The 20,324-nt window shown below is 42.6% G+C and overlaps 1 protein-coding gene across 1 annotated transcript in view; it reads left to right on the top strand.

Moving 5' to 3' along the window:
- KCNV1 (potassium voltage-gated channel modifier subfamily V member 1) overlaps window positions 1–15,870 on the top strand; it is a 55,705-nt gene extending 39,835 nt beyond the window's left edge. Inside the window, exon 2 of the mRNA XM_063451133.1 lies at window positions 15,362–15,870. Coding sequence (XP_063307203.1) covers window positions 15,362–15,870 — 509 coding nt within the window. The remainder of the gene's footprint in view (window positions 1–15,361) is intronic.
- The last annotated feature ends 4,454 nt before the right edge of the window (window positions 15,871–20,324 follow it).

Genomic DNA, 20,324 nt, shown 5'->3' on the forward strand with positions numbered 1-20,324 from the left:
TAGTTTTTTATTAGATAATTAGAAATTGCCCTTCAAATCTGAGCTGGACGGCGTGAGTTCCAAACAAATGGTCATATTATGAAAACTATCAGGACTATGGCTTAGCCGTGGAGATTTCTAGTGGCAGCAGGGATAGCTAAACGTTTTGATATAAGATTTGTGTAGGTGGGCTTGAAAATGAGGGAGTGATGGCAGTTTAGAAATCATGTCCTGATTTTTCAGCTTTTGCCAGCTCCCACTCTAGGTTTGAACATTTTGCCATTCATTCCTATGGGACCAATTTCGCCACAAGAACGACGATATTTCGAGAACCATTCGGCGAAACGTTCCACAAAGTAATAGCACACCAATTGGGAACAATCCGCACGTTTCGGTATATTACTGTCTATGTAGTGTAAAAACTGTGGGAGGAGTTAGGGTGGTAAATTTGGCTATAATAAGAATAATAATATATATGTGAGATAACAGTAAGTGGTCTTGCTATGCAAGAACACTTAATTATTTAAAAAATTATATTGCTTTGAAACCCTAGCCTGCGGTACAGTGAGGAAGAATTGCAGGGGTTTCCCCAAACTCTGGCAAGAGGCAGAAGTAGAGGTTCCTCTTCAGCTCTCTGCCAGAATGAGTTGCTTGCCCTTCACTTCACAGATAGGAAGGATACATACATGCTGTCTACACTGCACAACGAAAGTACAGTGCCAGTGTCTGTGAGCGGTAGCACTCAGCATCTGGAAAAGCCAAAGTGCATTGTAGACTACAGCAAGTTTATTGGGGGAGTAGACTTGGCTGACCAATGCATATGCATATGCCCTATCTGGTGAACTGAAAAACTAGGACCTGGTACAAGAAAATTGCAATCTATGTGAGCCAGTTTGCAATTTTCAATGCCTATGTCCTTTATAAAAAAAAAGAGGTCATAGGTAAGCTCTGTCCTTTCCTTGAATTCATGCTAAGCCTTTTATCTTAGTTATATCAGGAGATCTCCAAAGACTTTGTAGAAAACACTTCCCTTCCTGAATTCCCCAACCCCCCGTAAAAAGAGCTCCCCAAAGAAAGTGCTGTGTTTGCTACAAAAAAGGAGTCTGAAAGAACTCCAGTTATTATTAACCAACCTGCCCATCTCTACCTGCCCTCTGCATAACAGACTAGTTCAAAGTCCACCATACAGAGCTGAACTTGAATTAAATCACTCTGTATGGGATTTTTGCAGTTTGTTTGCTTGATTTTCCTGCATTTCTGACCTCTCCTTGTCCTGACTGCGCTTTGTTAGCTGCCTGTACCGACCTATTGGCGTGGTTTACCAACTACTCTGACTTTGGATTCCCCTGACCTTGGCCTGTCCCTGTTTACACTAGCCATTCTAAAGTGGTTACACCAAATAACTCAAAATACTACATTTGTAGTACTTGAAATGTGACTTCTCCCAAAAAACTCTAAGAACAGGGTTAATGCTGTGATTAGCACTGAAAGGGTTGATAAAATATATATTTTTCTTTTTTTTTTTACTTTCTGTATGAGATCAAAGATCTCCCTGTGTCTCTCTGCCTTCAGATCAAATGTGGGGGGATTGTTCTATTCCTGTGATATAATAAAAACATGAAAAAATGGTACATCTGGGTACTGTTATATTCAGAAGACAGTTTAAAATCAAAATACTGAGGTTTTATTGCACTAACTAATATCAGGATTATGATATTTCCAGTGCAAATGCAATTCATGTGTAGAAATCACTACATGGGCCCTGAATTTCTGTCAAAAGGGCTAGACCAAACATCTCAAATATGCCATTTGAAGTACTCTGGGTTGCCTGCTTTTGAAAATGATGTGCCATAACAGTGGAAATGTTATTACCCAGGCTGCCATACTCTCTCAAAAACCCCATAGGCCCAGAAAATCACTTTGCAAACTTACAAGCTGAAAGGGCATCTAATATATTTCGCACTGTGACTTATCGAAAAAAATCTGAAATAATGGTACGTGGGGGTACTGTTATATTCGTGAAACAATGTGTAATCAAAATACTGAGGCTCTATTGCACTAACTCATATCAGGATTATGGCATTTCCTGTGAAAATAGAATTCATGTGTGTAAAAAGACAAAAATAAAAGTAGAAATCGCTTAATCAAATTTCAATGTGTAAAAACATAACTGGACAAGCCGTATATTTGACCCCGTAACTTTTAAAAACCCCATAAAACCTATACATGGGGGGTACCGTTGTGTTAGTGAGACATCACTGAACAGAACTAGGAGAGTTTCAGAGCAGTAAAATATATAATGACAATGATATTATCAGTGAAAGTACAGTTTTTATGTGAAAAATGCAAACAAAAAAATCTGAACACTAAATTTGGCTAGGGTTTGTGCCCAAGTGGCTACTACAAAAGACTGGACATACCCCATTTTGAATACCTTGGGATGTCTACTTATTTCAAATGGTATGCCATGATAGGGGTACTTTTCATTTCTTGGCTACCATACGGTCTCAAAGGCAGCCTAGACACTGCAAACTATTCTGACAAATATCAATGTGTAAAAACATAAATGGACCAGCCGTATATATGACCCTGTACTTTTCCAAAACCCCATAAAACCTATACATGGGGGTTACTGTTTCACTCAGGGAGACATTTCTGAATACAAATATGTATGTTTTAAAACTGAAAAGTATTCTGACATTAACATTTAAATTGCCATGAAAAACTTGAAAAATGACAACATTCCATATATGAATATTTGATATGAAATGAAAGCTCTCTTTCTTCTAAACAAAATTATATATAATACGTGTGGGTGTACTTAGTATGAAAGGTAAATTATTCTTGAACAGACATATAGTCAAATTCTGTGGTTTGTTTACATTTTGTTTTGATCACAACTTGTACATTTAGCTCAGTCCATAAGGGGTTAAGCAGTGCATTGATCTACTTTAAGGTGGCTTAAATGTATTTCTTGTAAAAACCTTGGAGGAAGCAGTGTCTGCACACAGCACACTATGATGAAAACATGAATAATGTATTACAATAGTATAAAATAAGTGCTATTAATATTTTTTGCTGAAGAAATAAACAGTATGGTCTATGGTGGTCCATTAAACAATTTAATAACGTTATATTATAGGGAAAGAATAAGGACATTCCCACAAGTGGATTTGTTACACCTTATTTTCCGATTACAATGTGTAATTATTGCATGTAAATGATTTATCTACTGTCTGACAGTAACATTTAGGCAATGCAAAGAAAGAAAAACAAGCAAAACAATTAATTTTGTGTATAGATGACTGTTAAAGGACCACTCTAGGCACCCAGACCACTTCAGCTTAATGAAGTGGTCTGGGTGCCAGGTCCAGCTACGGTTAACCCATTTTTTTATAAACATAGCAGTTTCAGAGAAACTGCTATGTTTATAAATGGGTTAAGCCTTCCCCCAAAGCCTCTAGTGGCTGTCTCACTGACAGCCGGTAGAGGAGCTTGCGTGATTCTCACTGTGAAAATCACAGTGAGAGCACGCAAGCGTCCATAGGAAAACATTGATAATGCTTTCCTATGAGACCGGCTGAATGCGCGCAAAGCTCTTGCAGCGCGTGCGCATTCAGCCGAATGGGAGGAGAGGAGGAGGATCGGAGGAGAAGAGCTCCCCGCCCGGTGCTGGAGAAAGGTAAGTTTTAACCCCTTTCCTCTCCCCAGAGCCCGGCGGGAGGGGGTCCCTGAGAGTGGGGGCACCCTCAGGGCACTATAGTGCCAGGAAAACGAGTATGTTTTCCTGGCACTATAGTGGTCCTTTAACCCCTTAAGGACCAAACCTCTAAAATAAAAGGGAATCATGACATGTCACACATGTCATGTGTCCTTAAGGGGTTAATGGATACCTCCAAGAACTCTACAAACCATGTAATTTCATTCTGTACTCATTCTTTTACTAAACACAACAAGAATGGGAGGATTCTAGCAGCCTTTTGAACCAACTTGAAATTACTATTATCAACTGACTTGGTTGAAAAGCATTTATAAATTGGATGTATTGTGGGATTGGTATAATATAAAATCCAGCCTAGAAATTAATATGAATGAGGCTTAGTGCACTATTATTAGTTAATCTGAGGTCAAGGAACACAAAGCTGCACATATTTGCATAATGCCATGACTAAAGAAGACCTGAAGTGAGTAGAAACATAAGGGGCAAACATACCAGCTAAACAAAAGAGGAAATTATTGTGAGTATGGACTCTGGCAAATTCTAAAAAAGCATAGACAGACGTGGTCAAGATAGAAATTTCAGATAGTAAGACAGCAAAAAAAAAAAAAAAACACAAGCACAGGGAGAGCAGGTAGCACAATATAGACTTTAGTGAGGGTTATAGGATGTAGGTTTGCCTTTAGTTACAAGGGACCCTGACTATAAAAAATGAATATGAGAATAATTGGGTTAGATCTCAGTTAAGTTGCAAAACTGATACAGGAAGTCTCAGTGATGTGGTTCTATCTACACCAGAGGTAGTCAACCACTTGTGGGCGGTTTGAGATTTCAAGTGGGCGGTGGTGGGTTCTGCAAAAAAAACGCCAAGTGGTTCTCGATGGCCATGGACCAAGGCTGGCAGGAGAGATCCTTTCATCTCCCTGCCGGCACATGCAGAGCCAGCCTTGCTGTAAGCCCTCTCGGGCCGGTGAGGAGATCACTGGCACTTAGTTCCATCAGAATGAGGGAAGGGCCTGTGAAGCTTTGTTTTCCTCCTGTGAGGAGCATGGCAATGCTCCGATAGAGTGCTGTGCTCGCAGGAGGACAGGAGAGTCAGCCTAAAGTAAACATGCCACCTCTGGACCAGCAGGGCTTGCAGCATTATGTCCCCTCTACCTGGTAAAAGGTAAGAAAAAGGGAGGAGAGACATTAAGATAGATTTTCACATCTCTCCCACTTACACACAACATAGACCCTATGTACCCGTCACACACAAACACACACTACACCCCACACACACTACACCCCTCACACACTACACACCTCACACACACTACACACCTTACAAACACACACACACACTGCCCCCCTCACACACACACAGACTCTCCCCTCACACAGACTCTTCCCTCACACAGACTCCCCCTCACACAGGCTGCCCCCTCACAGGCTGCCCTCTTACACATGCTCTGCCCACTCACACACTCACTGCCTCCTCACACGCACACTACCCCTCACACACACACACACAGACTTCTCCCCTCACACACACTGCCCCCTCACACACACACTGTCCCCTTACACACAGACTACCCTCCTCACTCAGACTGCCCCCTCACATACAGACTGAATGCCTCACACAGACTTTCCCCCTCACACATGCACTGTCACCCTCACACACACACTGCCCCGTCACATACAGTACACTCCTCACACACTACACCCCTCACAGACACACTGAATGCCCCCTCACATACACTCCACCCCTCACAAAGTCTACCCCTTACACACTACACCCCTCACACACACTGACTGTTCCCTTACATACACTCCACCCCTCAAATACACTCCATCTCTCACACACACACACACTACACCGATTACACACACTGCCCCCTCACACATGCACTGCTCCTTCACACACGCTCTGCCCCCTTCACACATGCACTTCCCAATTCACACATGCACAGCACCCTTCACACACGCACACCAACCCTCACACACACACACCCTCACACACACTGCACCCTTCACACACATATAGCACCCCCTCACACACAGCACCCTTCACACACACACAGCACCCTTCACACACACACAGCACACACTAATTTTAAATACATATATATATTTTTTTTTTAAAAACCTTTCTAAAAAGTAAAAAAAAAATTATATAAAAATAAAATTGCACTTGCTCTATAAAATTAGCTACTGTGGCACTTTTAGACTGTAAGGAAATGTTACAATCAACAAAGATACAAAAGTGGTAGGTCTTAAAATGTTGACTACTCCTGATCTACACCTATGCAACTGTGTTTGGTCGTTCACTTGGATTATCATGCACATATTTTAACAAGTATGCATATTAGAGAGCTTACTAGTGATTACTAGCAAGTAAACGTAGTCTGGTTTATAGTTTATAGTTTCAGAATAACAACTTAGGAGCAATATGAGATCCAGAGTCATTAAAATAAAATAATATTATAGACTGGCTTTCGGTGGAAACAACATATATCACATATAGATCAGCTTTTTTATTGAGACATTTTTTATGAAATCATGAGAATTTAACCTTCAAAATGAGTATTTGTGGGGGCGTGGCCTGGCGGCGAGACTGAGCGGTCGCATGTGCTGAGCGCTCCGCTCCGACGGAACCCACAAAAGGTGTAATTGGCAGTAAAATCACGACCGAAAAGGGAGCAACATACCAGCTTAACGACCATGTCCCAAGCTAAAAACAAGCGACAGGCAGACAAAGCCGAAAAGAGCGCTTTTTTCACCTCCCGGTTGCCGCAGGGGAAGCAAGCTGCACTGCAGGAAGAGGCACAAGATGGCGCCGAGGATACGGAGGACAGACAGCACCAGAGCCAAGGCAGGGAAACCCCCCTCACAAAAGACCTACTACAAACAATGCTGGAGGACATGTCAGCACGAATTGAGAACAGCCTCAAGGCTGCCATAGGTGCATTACACAAAGAAGTTAAAGAGCTAGAGGTGAGGACAGAAGGGAATGAAACCAAGATGGCGGAATTGGCGGGAGCCCACAGAGGTATGGAGGAAGAGATTGCAGTGCTCCACAACAGGCTGCACGAGCATGAAATAAAAATCGCAGACATGGAAGACAGGGCCCGCCGCAATAATTTGCGCATCCGCGGCATAGGGGAGGAAATAGGGCTAGCGGAGCTGGCTACACACCTCTATGGCCTACTTAAAGTGCTAGCGCCTGATATCCCACAAGACCAGCTACTGATGGACCGCTACCACAGAACGGCGCGGCCTAGATTTCTACCACCAGACACCCCTCGAGATGTGCTTATAAAAATGCATTACTACCATGTGAAAGAGGCAATACTTCAGACAAGCCGCACAAAGAAAATGCTCCCAAAGCCATATGATGGCGTGCTAGTGTTTGCAGACATCTCGACATACACACTAAAACGAAGGCGAGAATTCAAGGCAGTAACGGAACTGCTGCGATCACATAAAATTCCATACCGCTGGGGCTACCCAGTGAAAGTATTGATAACTAGAGGAGGTAAAGTGACGACCATCAACTCGCCAGAAGAGGGCAACTGTCTGATGCAAAGATGGGGACTAAATGAGCAAGATCACCGCCGCAGTCCACACAGAACGACCAATACCCGCGGACGGGCACAGGACTAGACATCTATATGACGACTGCTGTAACAAAGTCTGCTTCTTAACAATTATAGGGACTACCCCACAAGTTGGTCTTCAGAATGACCAGAGGAGTCAAGTTTAAGACTATTCATCGAGGGTATCGTATACAAGTACCACACAAATTATATGTTTGTTGTATGACTATATGCTACACCCCACCATACCACAACCGTACTGTATATCTTCATCTTCATGCACACACAAAAAAAAAAGTTGCAGAATATGGCGGGAACCACCCAGCCACCATATGCCGAGACCAAGTATACAATACTTAGAGTGGGTTCACTAGGGGAGCACACCCCACCAGGAGGGAGCTACAGCTTCCACCCCCACAGGTACCGAGTAGTACCTCAGCCGAATAAGGCACACCTACTATATATGTTTATGTTCACATTGTTTTCTCTGTTACCCGTGTTTTTTCCCTGTTACCCTAACCCCCTAGGTCCTGAAGGGGCTAAACATAGCAGACCCCGCCCCAAGAGCACACAGGAACCTTCTGAGTTGGCCCGCAAACAGGGGACACATATTTGGGAGCTGCAGCCCAAGTGGACCTACCACCCCCATACCCCCCGAGCGAGACATGCACACACCCTACCCTCTTTTAGGGGAAGGTCGCTCGACTTGATGCTGCTGGGGCGAGCGAACCCCCCGTGCTGGTACTCACCTATTGACATAAACTTCAATAAACAGATAGGGTATAAGCCCCCATGAAAATTTCCTCCCTAAACGTTAGAGGGTTAAATCTGCCGGTCAAACGACACCAGCTACATAGGGAACTCCAAAGACTAGATGCAGACATTGTTTGTCTCCAAGAGACGCATTACAAAACCGATCACTACATTCCGCCGTCCAGGACGGCTTTCCCGCACTAATTCCACGCGACGTCCTCTACTAAATCTAAGGGGACGTCCATATTGATATCTGGGAAAGTAGCATTTACCTTGATCTCTGCAGAGGTGGACGAAAACGGGAGGTATATAATTGTAAAATGCACTATTAATAATATGAAATACACAATAGCGAGTGTTTACTCCCCCAACACAAAACAGAGCCAGTTCCTGAACCATGTACTCCAAAAATTGCAAACACTACAGGAAGGGATATCCGTAATCTGTGGGGACTTCAACCATGTCTGGGACCCGAAACTAGATACCAACATTTCAAGACATAGTCCGAGATATAGAATACTGAACAGGCAGTGCAAACAGATACAGAAACTCCTTAGTATACACCACTACTACGATACGTGGAGAATCACCAATACCTCGGAGAGAGCATACACGCATTTCTCGCAGGTTCATAATACATACTCGAGAATAGACGGGATTCTCATTCAGGGTCAGGGACTGAACTAAATATCAAGGTGCGACATAGGCCAGATTACCTGGACAGACCATGCACCGGTCACGCTGACAGTCAGGGACCAATACGACTATAAACAGCGAAGCCCTTGGAGACTGAATGCTTCCCTGATCACAGACCCCACATTTAAAAGAGAAGTGGAAGAGGCACTAAACCAATACTTTCAGGAGAACACCACAACAGGGATGCCCCAGAGCACGATATGGGCTGCCCACAAAGCAGTGATTAGGGGGATATTTATAAAGAGAGCGGCATTCCTACGAAAACAAGCCACGGCCCAAAACACCCAATGGAGGAAAGAACTCCACCAATTGAACACCCGCAACCAAATATCACCGACCTCTGAATTAAAAAGGCACATTGCCACCATCACACACAAGTTACACCAACAAGCACTAGAGCAAACGGCATATATGCTTCAGAGGCTAAAAGCGAGGCAATACACACAGGGGAACAAAGCTAGCAAACTCCTAGCTAGGAGGCTGCAAGAACAAAGGGCAAACCAAAAAATAGCCTACCTTATGACCCCATCGGGAGAAAAGAAAATGATCCCTAAAGATATCTGCAACGAATTTGCAGCATACTATGCCACCCTGTACAATTTGAACGCAAACAAATCCACATTTCAGCCCACACGGGAACACATCAATTCATACTTGGATAAGGTAAAACTACAGACACTCGCACCACACCAGGCCGATGACCTCATTAAGCCCATAACCGGAGAGGAACTCCACTCAGTGATAAAAAAGCTGCCGAAGGGCAAAGCCCCAGGTCCGGATGGGCTGGACAACACATATTATATACAATTTCAGCACATTTTGGTGCCCCAACTCGCACTCACATATACGGAGGCGACCAACACTCAGACCCTACCAAGAGATACGTTGCTAGCACATATCATTACATTGCCGAAACCAGGGAAACCACCCGTATACCCCCAAAACTTCAGACCCATATCCCTGCTCAATACAGACGCGAAGATTTTCGCCAAACTGTACGCAACTAGACTGAGCACCATCCTCCCAGAGCTAATTCACAACGACCAGGTCGGGTTTGTGTCAGGGAGACAGGGGGCAGAAAACACACGCAAAGTGCTGGACATACTACACAGCTTGCCCAAACTACACAAAGGGGGAGGTCTGATCATGTCCCTGGATGCGGAGAAAGCCTTTGACCGTCTGCACTGGACATTCCTGGAAATGGTCATGACCAAATTTGGCATGCCAGAGGGGTTCAGGTCAGCGGTCAAGGCACTGTATAGCGCTCCAACAGCACAGGTACTTAACGCAGGCTTCCTGTCTGACCCATTTAGCATTTCCAACGGGACGAGGCAGGGGTGCCCTCTTTCACCCCTGCTGTACGTCATGGCATTGGAACCATTAGCAGCAAGGATTAGACAGCACGAATCTATTCATGGGGTGACCATAGGGAAGAGAGAATATAAGGCTAATTTGTTTGCGGACGACGTACTGCTGACCCTGACCCAACCGCTGATATCCATGCCGAACCTTCTAAATGTAATAAGGGAATATGGGGAGAGTTCGTACTACAAACTGAACGTGTCAAAGACCCAGGCCCTAGGAATAGGGATACCTAATGATATAATGCAAGTGCTGCAGGGAAAGTTTGAGCTAGACTGGAGGACAGACAATGTCACATTTCTGGGAATTAAATTGACTAAGTCGATGGGTGGCCTGTTCAAGGCAAACTACGAGACCCTATTCAAGGAATTAGAAACCAGACTAAATGGCTGGGGAGATAAATACCTCTCCTGGCTGGGGAGAATGGCAGCAGTTAAAATGTCTCTCCTCCCCAGGCTACAGTACCTCTTCCGGACGCTGCAGATAGAAGTACCGTCCTCCTACTTACACAAGACTCAGACACTGATTTCAAAATTCATCTGGGCCAACAAGAAGGTGAGAGTAGCGGCAAAATTCCTCTACAGGTCAACCCAAGAAGGGGGACTGGCACTTCCCAACGTTAGGGCATACTACCAGGCGACACTACTGGCGCCAGTGGTGGAAATGCAATCAAGAGGGCCCTCCCCGCAGTGGATAGATATAGAGGACCACTGGATACAGGGTACTACACTTAGACAGTTACTTTGGGTGCCCAAGCAGATGAGGCCAATACAACCCAACATACTACAAACCACAAAAACATTGTTAAGGACGTGGGACAAGGTTAAACACGCCCTAACGTCCCTGACACCATGGTCGCCAGCGGCGCCATTGTCTAGTCTAACCGTGATCAATGACACCCTGGCACATAGAGAATGGGCCCAGTGGGGATGCACACACATAAAGGATCTAGTAAAAGTGAAGGACATATTGCCGTTTCCCACACTCCAGGACAGGTTCCGACTGCCTCCTAAACTCATATTCCCATACCTACAACTTAAATCTATGCTTGGTTCCCAGTCACCTACTAAAGAGGACCCAAGTACACTTACAAAATTTGAACTAGCATGTCTGAACCCCAGACCCAGGAAAGGGACTATCTCACTATGTTACTCGATCCTAATGGACCCCACTCCGGCCCCTCCGGATAGGTTCAAGGCAGCATGGCAGGCAGACCTGGGGAAAGTGTTCGAGGACACACAATGGTCGAACGCACTCACTGCGTACAGAGGGAGGTCTTCCTGCGCGTCGCACTTAGAACTGATGAGGAAGGTATATTATAGGTGGTACATGGTACCGACAAGGCTGGCACACATATACCCGGGAACGCCAACCCAGTGCTGGCGTTGTGGGGTGGAGGAAGGAACGATGTACCATATTTGGTGGACGTGCAGGGAGATCAGACCGTATTGGGAGGAGGTGGGAGTCAGTATCAAGAAGACAGTAGACAGTAGCGTCACGATAACTCCAGAACTATGTCTCCTATTCATGAACATGGGCTCCAGACGAAACGGCGAAACAATCCTAACCTTCCATATCCTCGTAGCAGCACTGACACTAATAGCCAGGGAATGGAAGTCTACTGCGGCACCGACATTACCCTCCCTGAAGAGACAAATAGCTACTAACTTACGGTATGAAGCCGTGACCAGACAAGCACTAGGCAACAACCAGAGATTCAGGGAGGCCATAACTAAATGGGAAGCCCACGATAACGAAGTGCATTAGAGTGGACAGTCCACACACGCTTTATACAAAAAATTCGAATCAAAGACAGGAGAGGGGTATAGAAAGGACAGGGCAGGACACACACACACAGGACAGGATAGAAGTCACGGACTTAAGAGTCACACTGGTAGCCACCTTAGAAGGACCAACCAACAGGTTACAACCCAACAGAGATCCCGACGGTAGATGAAACTTGAACGGCAGAAGGACATGACATGGGAAACTCGCTCATTCTCCCCCCCCCCCCCACATCTCACCATCTCCCCCTCACACCTGGTTATAACCCCTCCCCCGGAAGAAGAGTAAGGGAGGGCCTAATTAACAGCACATGACAACCGCAAAAGTAGGTACAGAACATGTAACACTCAAGAGCAGCTGGTCGGCCGTAGGCACTGAGAGAGAGTAGATTCACACCGGAGGGGATATTAGACCCCGAATAAAAGAAGGCACACGGGGACTAGCCAGGGATAAGAGTGTATACAAGGGGATGTAATACTAAGCCTACTGTACCAACGAAAAGACGGAGAAGTGTGATTTGTGTTGAACATACAATGTAACCACCCACCCTATTCTCTTCTGTATCCCTCGTTTTACTTTGCAAAAACAATAAAAATTGTCAAATTGAAAAAAAAAAAAAATGAGTATTTGTAGCAATATAGGTTTTTCACAATATGTTGGTAGTTGCACTTCGAATTTGTGAAAATGTAAAGAGAAACAGAAACAACCAATGGTAATTTATAACTGGAAAATTGTGTGAAGTTAATGTGGCAAACCACTTTTATTTGCTAGAGCTCTTGGCCAGCTCTAGAAATTTAGCATGGGTGGAAAAATCACTGCCTTGGAATGTATGGGTGTCTTTTTTAGCAGACCTGAATCTTCAACAGAATAATATTATGTAAAACAAAAACAGGAGCATCAGGAGCATAGTATATATAGTGTAGTATATAATTAAAAATATTGATATACTTGTTAAAGAGCCCTTTGAAAATACCGTTTTGAATAAGGTGTAATGAGTTAGTGTTCATTTAATTAGGATATGTTATGATTTTATTGCTTTATATGGTCATAAATAAAGCTGTGTTTTATCCTGCTCCTGGACTTTCATCTGTTTGTGACCAGACTCCATTTTCAATATCCTTGGTGGAGATTATATCCACCTATGCCATAAGGATAGAGCAATATATTGCTCAGAAATATGTAAGTAGTTTTTCTTCCTTTTATACCATACAGTTTAACAGAGAGCACTTTTTTATGTTTTTCATTGCATGACATCGCTGAGAACATCTGGTGGAACAGAATCCAGAAGAGGGGATTATATCATTTGATGCTGTTTTACTGGAGCCATACAGGGTTCTTTCTCATGCAAGCGCATTACTACATATTTCCATATATAGCCATATTCTGATTGCATACTACACTACATACTGCTTGTTAAGACACTCACCGCTTAAATAGATGAAACCGCTGTTTAGCCGATAATCCCCTTTTCCAGAAATGCAGGTTCTGCACGGCCGACCGCCAAACTCCTGAACTGAGTGTAAGGGAACGCGGTAAACTCACGAACATAAAATCAGCCGAACTCCTTTCACGGCTAAAACAGACAAAATAAATCCTTCCAAGTAGCAATCCCCCCAAACACGAGACCAAGCTCCGTCTTGAGGGTAAAACAGGAATCTGTTTAATGAGGGCTACCTGCCCGGTATTTATGCAGGTCTCCCACTTGGTGGACACTCCCCTAGGGGACTAGATGGAAGACTGAGACATATATTGGACAGTAGCCAATCGCAGTGGCTCAGGTTTAAGCACTACCCTTTACATGCATAAATCCCTCCTCTCTATCCTGGAGATAATTGGGAAGGAATCAAATTATCTCCAGGGATAGAGGCAAATCACCATTTTAAATACAACTGTAAAACACATAAAAATATATAATTATACAAATACCGAATGCATGTGCTTCGTGTAACATATCCCCAGATAGCCTGGATCTGAGTGCATATTTCTACCGAATAGCGCTCAGATCCTATGCTCACAGTTCAATCACCATGGAGTCAAAGTCTTTCACATGTCTTTCGGTATACGATTGATTCCATGGGATGGCTATCTGGGCTAAGTCCATGCGTATGTTCCAAACTCCCGAACGGACCGGTGTTCATATGCCTTGACGAAAACGAAGGACGATCGGTAGTTTCAGTGGTGTTCGGTAGATAAAGTGTCCGTTTATAGTACCATAGAATCCTCACCGAACACCGCTGGTCTTTCACGTGTTTAAAATGGCCGCCGCCTCGTGGTCGGCATATGAACAATGACCACCCTGCATACGGATAGAATGGAGAGGTGTCTGCGGTTAACCACAACGTTCTAATTGGGGCCAAGAGGTTAACCAGCAGCACACTTCAGCACTTGTCCGTTCGGTAGTTTCAATCGGTCTTTCCTGGAACAAACGAACAGGGGCATAGGGACAGGCAAATAAACTAAAGAGGGGCAGACAGACAAACCAGCAATCTCAGTCTATACAGATGGATCTGTCACATTGCTCCTGTTTTTGATTTACATAACATTATTCTGCTAAAGATTCAGATCTACTAAGAAAGGCACCCAGGGTGAGGATTGTTCCATCCATGCTAGAATTCCAGAGCTGGCTAGAAGCTCTAGCAAATGTGATTGGTTTTCCTTATCCACTTCACCCACATTTCCAGTTATACTACACCATTGGTTGTTTCTGTTTTATCTTTACATGTTCACCATTTAGAAGCGCAACTACCAACATATTGTGAAAAAAACTATCATCTCAAGAGGTAACCTTGGCAGGTTGTTGCTGCAATTCAACAAACAGGACTTTAGTGCTTAATCTTTTATGTTTTTAATTTGTAACAATATATTTATGTGACAATCCAGGCGACAAAGATCATAATGTTCACTACATTAGAATTGTGCATAATATAAATATTTTTCAGTCCTAAACAATAGAATTTAAGAAAATCAACTGGTTTAGTCATTGATCACAAAAGATTTCCATGGTGATAGAGCCTCTATATCCAAGAATGGTTTGTCATGATATTTTACCTCTTCTAGTGATTGTACTCTGCTTTTGACTGTGGCTTTTTTTTGCATTTTTAATTGTTGCATAATTTCCCTAAAGAAATTATTCATTGTTAGAAATGTTCTCAAACTCTGGAAAAAAATGATTATTTAAATAATCTTTTTTTAATGTTTGAAATTACTTCAGGGTACTGTTCTGTTGTCAGAAAAGGATTAATATCATATATTAAATGAAAACTAATATGTGCAAGTCTGTTATATGACTTACAAATTGCAAAAAAAGTATAAATAATGTAATTTCTTTAGACTGTGAGATCCTGTCAGCAGAGCCCCAAGCACGTAATTTAAAGCAGTCCCTCTTTTGTGCCCGATTTAAGTTTTCATCTTTTTTATGTAGTACTGCAGACTATTTTGTCACTTTATAAAATGATAAAAACCTTAATATTACATTTTTCTTATGTTGCAGGCTTAAAGTCTTTAGGGATGACAATTGCCCAATGCTATGAAGAGGTTGGACTGTTGCTCTTGTTCCTCTCTGTGGGTATTTCCATATTCTCAGCTCTGGAGTATGCCGTCGAGTTCAATGTCCCTGATACAACATTTACCAGTGTCCCAAGTGCCTGGTGGTGGGCAACAACTTCAATGACCACAGTAGGGTATGGAGATATCCGACCAGACACGACAGTTGGGAAAATTGTGGCCTTTCTGTGCATTTTATCTGGAATTTTAGTTTTAGCCTTACCGATTGCCATTATAAATGATCGATTTGCTGCTTGCTATTTCACTTTGAAAATGAAAGAAGCCGCACTACGTCAAAGGGAAGCTTTGAAGAAACTCATGAAGAATATAAACACAGAATCAGATATCAACATTAACTTAAGAGACATTTATGCAAAAAGTGTAATGGAAATGTTACGATTAAAAACAAGAGAACGTGCTAGTACAAGAAGCAGCGGAGGAGATGAGTTTTGGTGATATTTTCTAACTAAAGTATTTTGGTACTAAGTAACTGCTATATTTACAACATAGTACATTTGTAGATTTAAACAATACTCATGTTATACATATAGTTGTCCTCAAAGGCTACTCATAATACAGGATTTAGAGATTGTCCAACTCTGTCCAAATATTCACTTCTTCATAGCTTGTTTTGTGACATGGGATTCCTCATACCTGTAGCACAATTTGGATCACCACTCCAAAGGATTCCTACTTACATTGTCCTAAACTTTTTTCTCATCTTCATTCCATTCTTCCCAGTCCTTGTTTTCGCTTCCATAAATTCTTGGTATATTACACACTGTTATTATAATTATTATTAATACTGGCATTTATAAAACAACATCAATTACAGCAAATTATGCATCCTTTTTCCACTTTTTTGGCCTACAACTTAAAGCAGACCTGTCTTTTTTTCTATTCCTTTTCTTTTCATTATGCACCCTGTATCTTAATGAATATACTTCCCTCCCTGACACTTGCCTTTGTTTTTATTTATAATAGTCTCTTCCTTGTGCTGGATCTCAGTACCTAGGTGCTGACATTTTATTCTCCCCTGTCCATGATGTCTGCAGTTTCCCTTCTGTGGAATTGAGTGTACTAATGGATTGTGGGTAAATCTGATTGGCAATGAAACATAATCTTGCTTTAAGCTCCGCCCATTGCCAAATTTTGTCAATCTGACTGTTATACATGCTTTTTTATTTATATTCAATAAAAACTAGAGCATTTTGGAAATAAAAAATAGGTTCAGACCAGTGGCTTACCTACCACAATCGCAGGGCTCGCAGCTACAACTGGGCCCGTCACTACAGAGGGCCCGGCAACAGCTGCGACCACTGCAACTGTGGGGCACCGGCAACACTTCAGTGCCGGTGCACAGCCGCACTGGCCCAGGGCCCGCAGCTGCCAGGTGACCGACAGGAGGGGAGCGCACTGCACAGCGAATTAAACGTGTCACTGAATGTAGCATGACTGAATGGACCGCAGTCTAACAGGACATGCTCTCAGTGAGAGCACTTCCTGTCAGACCAGGTTTCAGACCAGGTTCCGTTGTCAGCTCGGACAGCTGGTACATGAGGGAGATTAAAGAGAGAAACATGGAGGGGGTGGAGACACATGGGTGGCAGAATAAGAAATGAAGGGGCTGGGGAGGACAAAATGAGACACATGGAGGGGTGGGGGGAGACACACGGAAAGGCTTGGGGGGAATAGGACACATAGTGAGAAACATAGAAGGACTGGGGAAAGAGATACATGGGGATGATGAAATGAGATACGAGGGGTCGCGACACATAAAGTGGCTGAAAGGGAGAATAAGACACAATGACGGGCTGGGGGAGTGGAGGGACTGGGGGCAATAAGACACATGGAGGTTCTGCAGGGAATGAGACACATGGGGGGGCTAGGGAGATGAATAAGACACATGGAAGGGCTGGGGGAGAATGCGATACATGAAGAGGGGTGAGACACATAAAGTGGTTTGGAGGAAGAATGAGACACAATGAGGGGCTGGGGGGGATGAGACACATGGAGGGGCTGTGGAGGAATGAGACACATGGAGGAACTGGGGGAATGAGACACATGGTTAGGGATAAAATAAGTCATGAGGCTTGGGGAAGGGGAGAATGAGACATATGGAGGTGTTGGGACAAGAATGGGGCACATAAAGGGGCTGGTGAGGGAGAATGAGAACCATGGAGGGGCTGTGAGGGGGAATGAAACCCATGGGAGGGGATGCGATACATGGGGGGGGGGCAAGGCAATTTTGTTGTGGTTTTTAGTTAAACACAGGGAACTATGTAGAAACAGATTAGATTAAGTAAAGTTTTGCTGACAGAGCTGCTTTAAGGTCTTATTTTTATAGTCTGCTTACTCATTTACAAATTTTTTCCTTTATCTCTTCAATAGCAAGACTTGGTAACATCAATCAAATTAGTGCATTCTCTTTGGGGAAGCTCTTCATTGCTCGTACTGTTAGATGTATCCCCAATGTATAAATACCCACTGCATATTTACTATTCTCTGTACTGTATAAAAAACTAAAACAAAATTGATTGCAAATATTGACATCTCCAAATCCTAAGCATTGATTGTCCTTGAGGGCTGATTTTAAAAGTATTCGACTTACTGTGTAGTGTCTTACAATTCTTTATAAATATACAAATTATCTTCTCTCAATAGCTTCATGTATTTCTTTTTTATAATATATTAGACTGCATATATTTTGAAACCTAGACTGTGTTGCAATGTACATGAGATCATTATCACTAGTTTTAATTAATTTGTTAAATAGAGTACTGTCTGTCTATCTGTGATATTAGCTTGCCTTTAGTTTGATGTGCAAGCCTAACCTCTATATATATTAATATGCACAATTGTGCAGAATAATATGTTTGGTCAATAGTTTAGTATAGAGCCTTGCAAAGACCTTATTACTAAGAATTAAATTGTCTAAAAAAATGTTCATATCTTGTGACTAAATCATGAGCTTCATATCCAACAAAAATATTATTCCAAAAAAAGTCTGCTATGGCAATATTGGCACAATGAGATACAGAGCAGATTTTGCATTGTGTGTGGTATGTACACCCAGCAGGTGCATATACCATTTTTTTCCTCTTTATACTAGTCAGTAATATGTCAAATCTTTGGATCTCAATTAATTTAAGCAGGCAAGACCAGTAATCCTTGGAGTGATCTCAACCTGCTAGAGGTTCTGACCACGTGCTTCATTTATCAATTCAACACAAGGGATTATAACCTGTTCATAATTAAGCAGTAGATAAAGGGAGAGAATAAAATGTATTTTAGATGGTAATATGAGGCCCTAGAAATTATGGCAAGGACATTTAATGAGTCCAGTGGTAGCAGGAAATATGATGAGAACATAAAAGGCCAAGTGATATTTTTGGGGCCAAGGAAAATAGGTGTGTAAAGAAAGGAGAGACAGGAAGCAGACAGGTGGGGAGCAAAATGTCCATGAGATAGCAGTATATAAGGAAGGAACCACATAGGACCAAGCTGAAGTGATCAGATGAGATTGGTGGTTAAGGTACTAAAGAGCAGGGCACAGGTGGGTATCTTTGTTAAGAGATCAGAAGACATAGGTCAGTTAGTTAGCCTGGAGAGGAAGAGACAGTTGTAAAGAAGTGGCAAGGTGGCAGAAAACAGAGGTAGGAGTGGAACAAGAGACAAGGGGACACTTTGAAAAAAGGAAGAAAAGAACATGGAATACAAATGATAAAGGTGCAGTTTGTATGTGCATTGTATTTATTTGCAGCTGTAGTTTGTGCTTTATTCTTTCTCGTCATTCCATCATTTATAAATTCTCATTTGTATTATTTTAATTGTGCTATTGATATTATGCTCTGACTTCAGAGTTGATTGTTCTATTGACTTGGCCATTACTATATTTTGTCCCTGGGTTCTTAGTTACATAGTTACATAATAATAGGCTGTGAAAACACTCAAGTCCATCAAGGTTAGACATTCACATGTCTGTATTGCTGGTGTTGATCCAAAAGAAGGGGAAAGCAATGGAGAAAAATGCAATTTGAAACAATTTCCAATATTACCACAAATCAGACACGTGTCCAAAATTGCACCACATATTCAAAGGTAGGGTCTTACCATTGATTTATGAAAATGCTAAATTATATGTTTTTTTCTTGCATTGTCTGTTGTCTATACCTATTTCCAAGTCTTTCTTATTTATTCATTTCTCCAACTCATTTGTGAGTTTGGATTGTTCTGTGTTATTCAGTATCTACCTGAACAGGGTACATTTAAACTCTTTGAATGGTTTTTCTAAATCTTCAGTAATAATACATTAACAAAACATAAAATCGTATACTATCTCTTCCAGGAAAAAAACAATACTCAAAACAGCTGAGAAGTACTTCCAGGCAAATTTGCAGTGCATAGGTTCCTGACTCTGTAAAAATGTTTTATTATTTTGTTTATAAAGAAACACTTTGTTAATTGGGTTAAGCACATATACTGTTAATACCTAAAATATTTAAAGAGAAAATCCTTGCATCAGAAGAAACATTTGTGTTTAATAGTTAATCTATTTATTTAAAAAGAAAACCTATAAGAGGGGCGTGGCCACGGACCGCATGGAAGCAGTCGCATAGTGCAAGAGCTCCGCCATCTTGTGGGCCCTACAGCGAGTTAATCAGCGCAGATCGCAAAACCAAACAGCACAGATTACCACCCGAGACCCCCTCAAGACCATGGTGACTAAATCAGGCAAAAAAAATGAAACAAAAAACTATAGATGCACATTTAAGCGCGCAGCAGATAGCGGGCATACGGGACCAAGATGGCGCAGACGAACCGCGATCTCCCACGTCTGAAAGTGAAACCGGAGACAGCCAGAGTGGATTACACAGCTCTAATATACTCCCTGCCACAGATGCCTCGGT

Source organism: Pelobates fuscus, chromosome 4, assembly GCF_036172605.1.
Source record: "Pelobates fuscus isolate aPelFus1 chromosome 4, aPelFus1.pri, whole genome shotgun sequence".
In the NCBI taxonomy this organism is placed as follows: domain Eukaryota; kingdom Metazoa; phylum Chordata; class Amphibia; order Anura; family Pelobatidae; genus Pelobates; species Pelobates fuscus.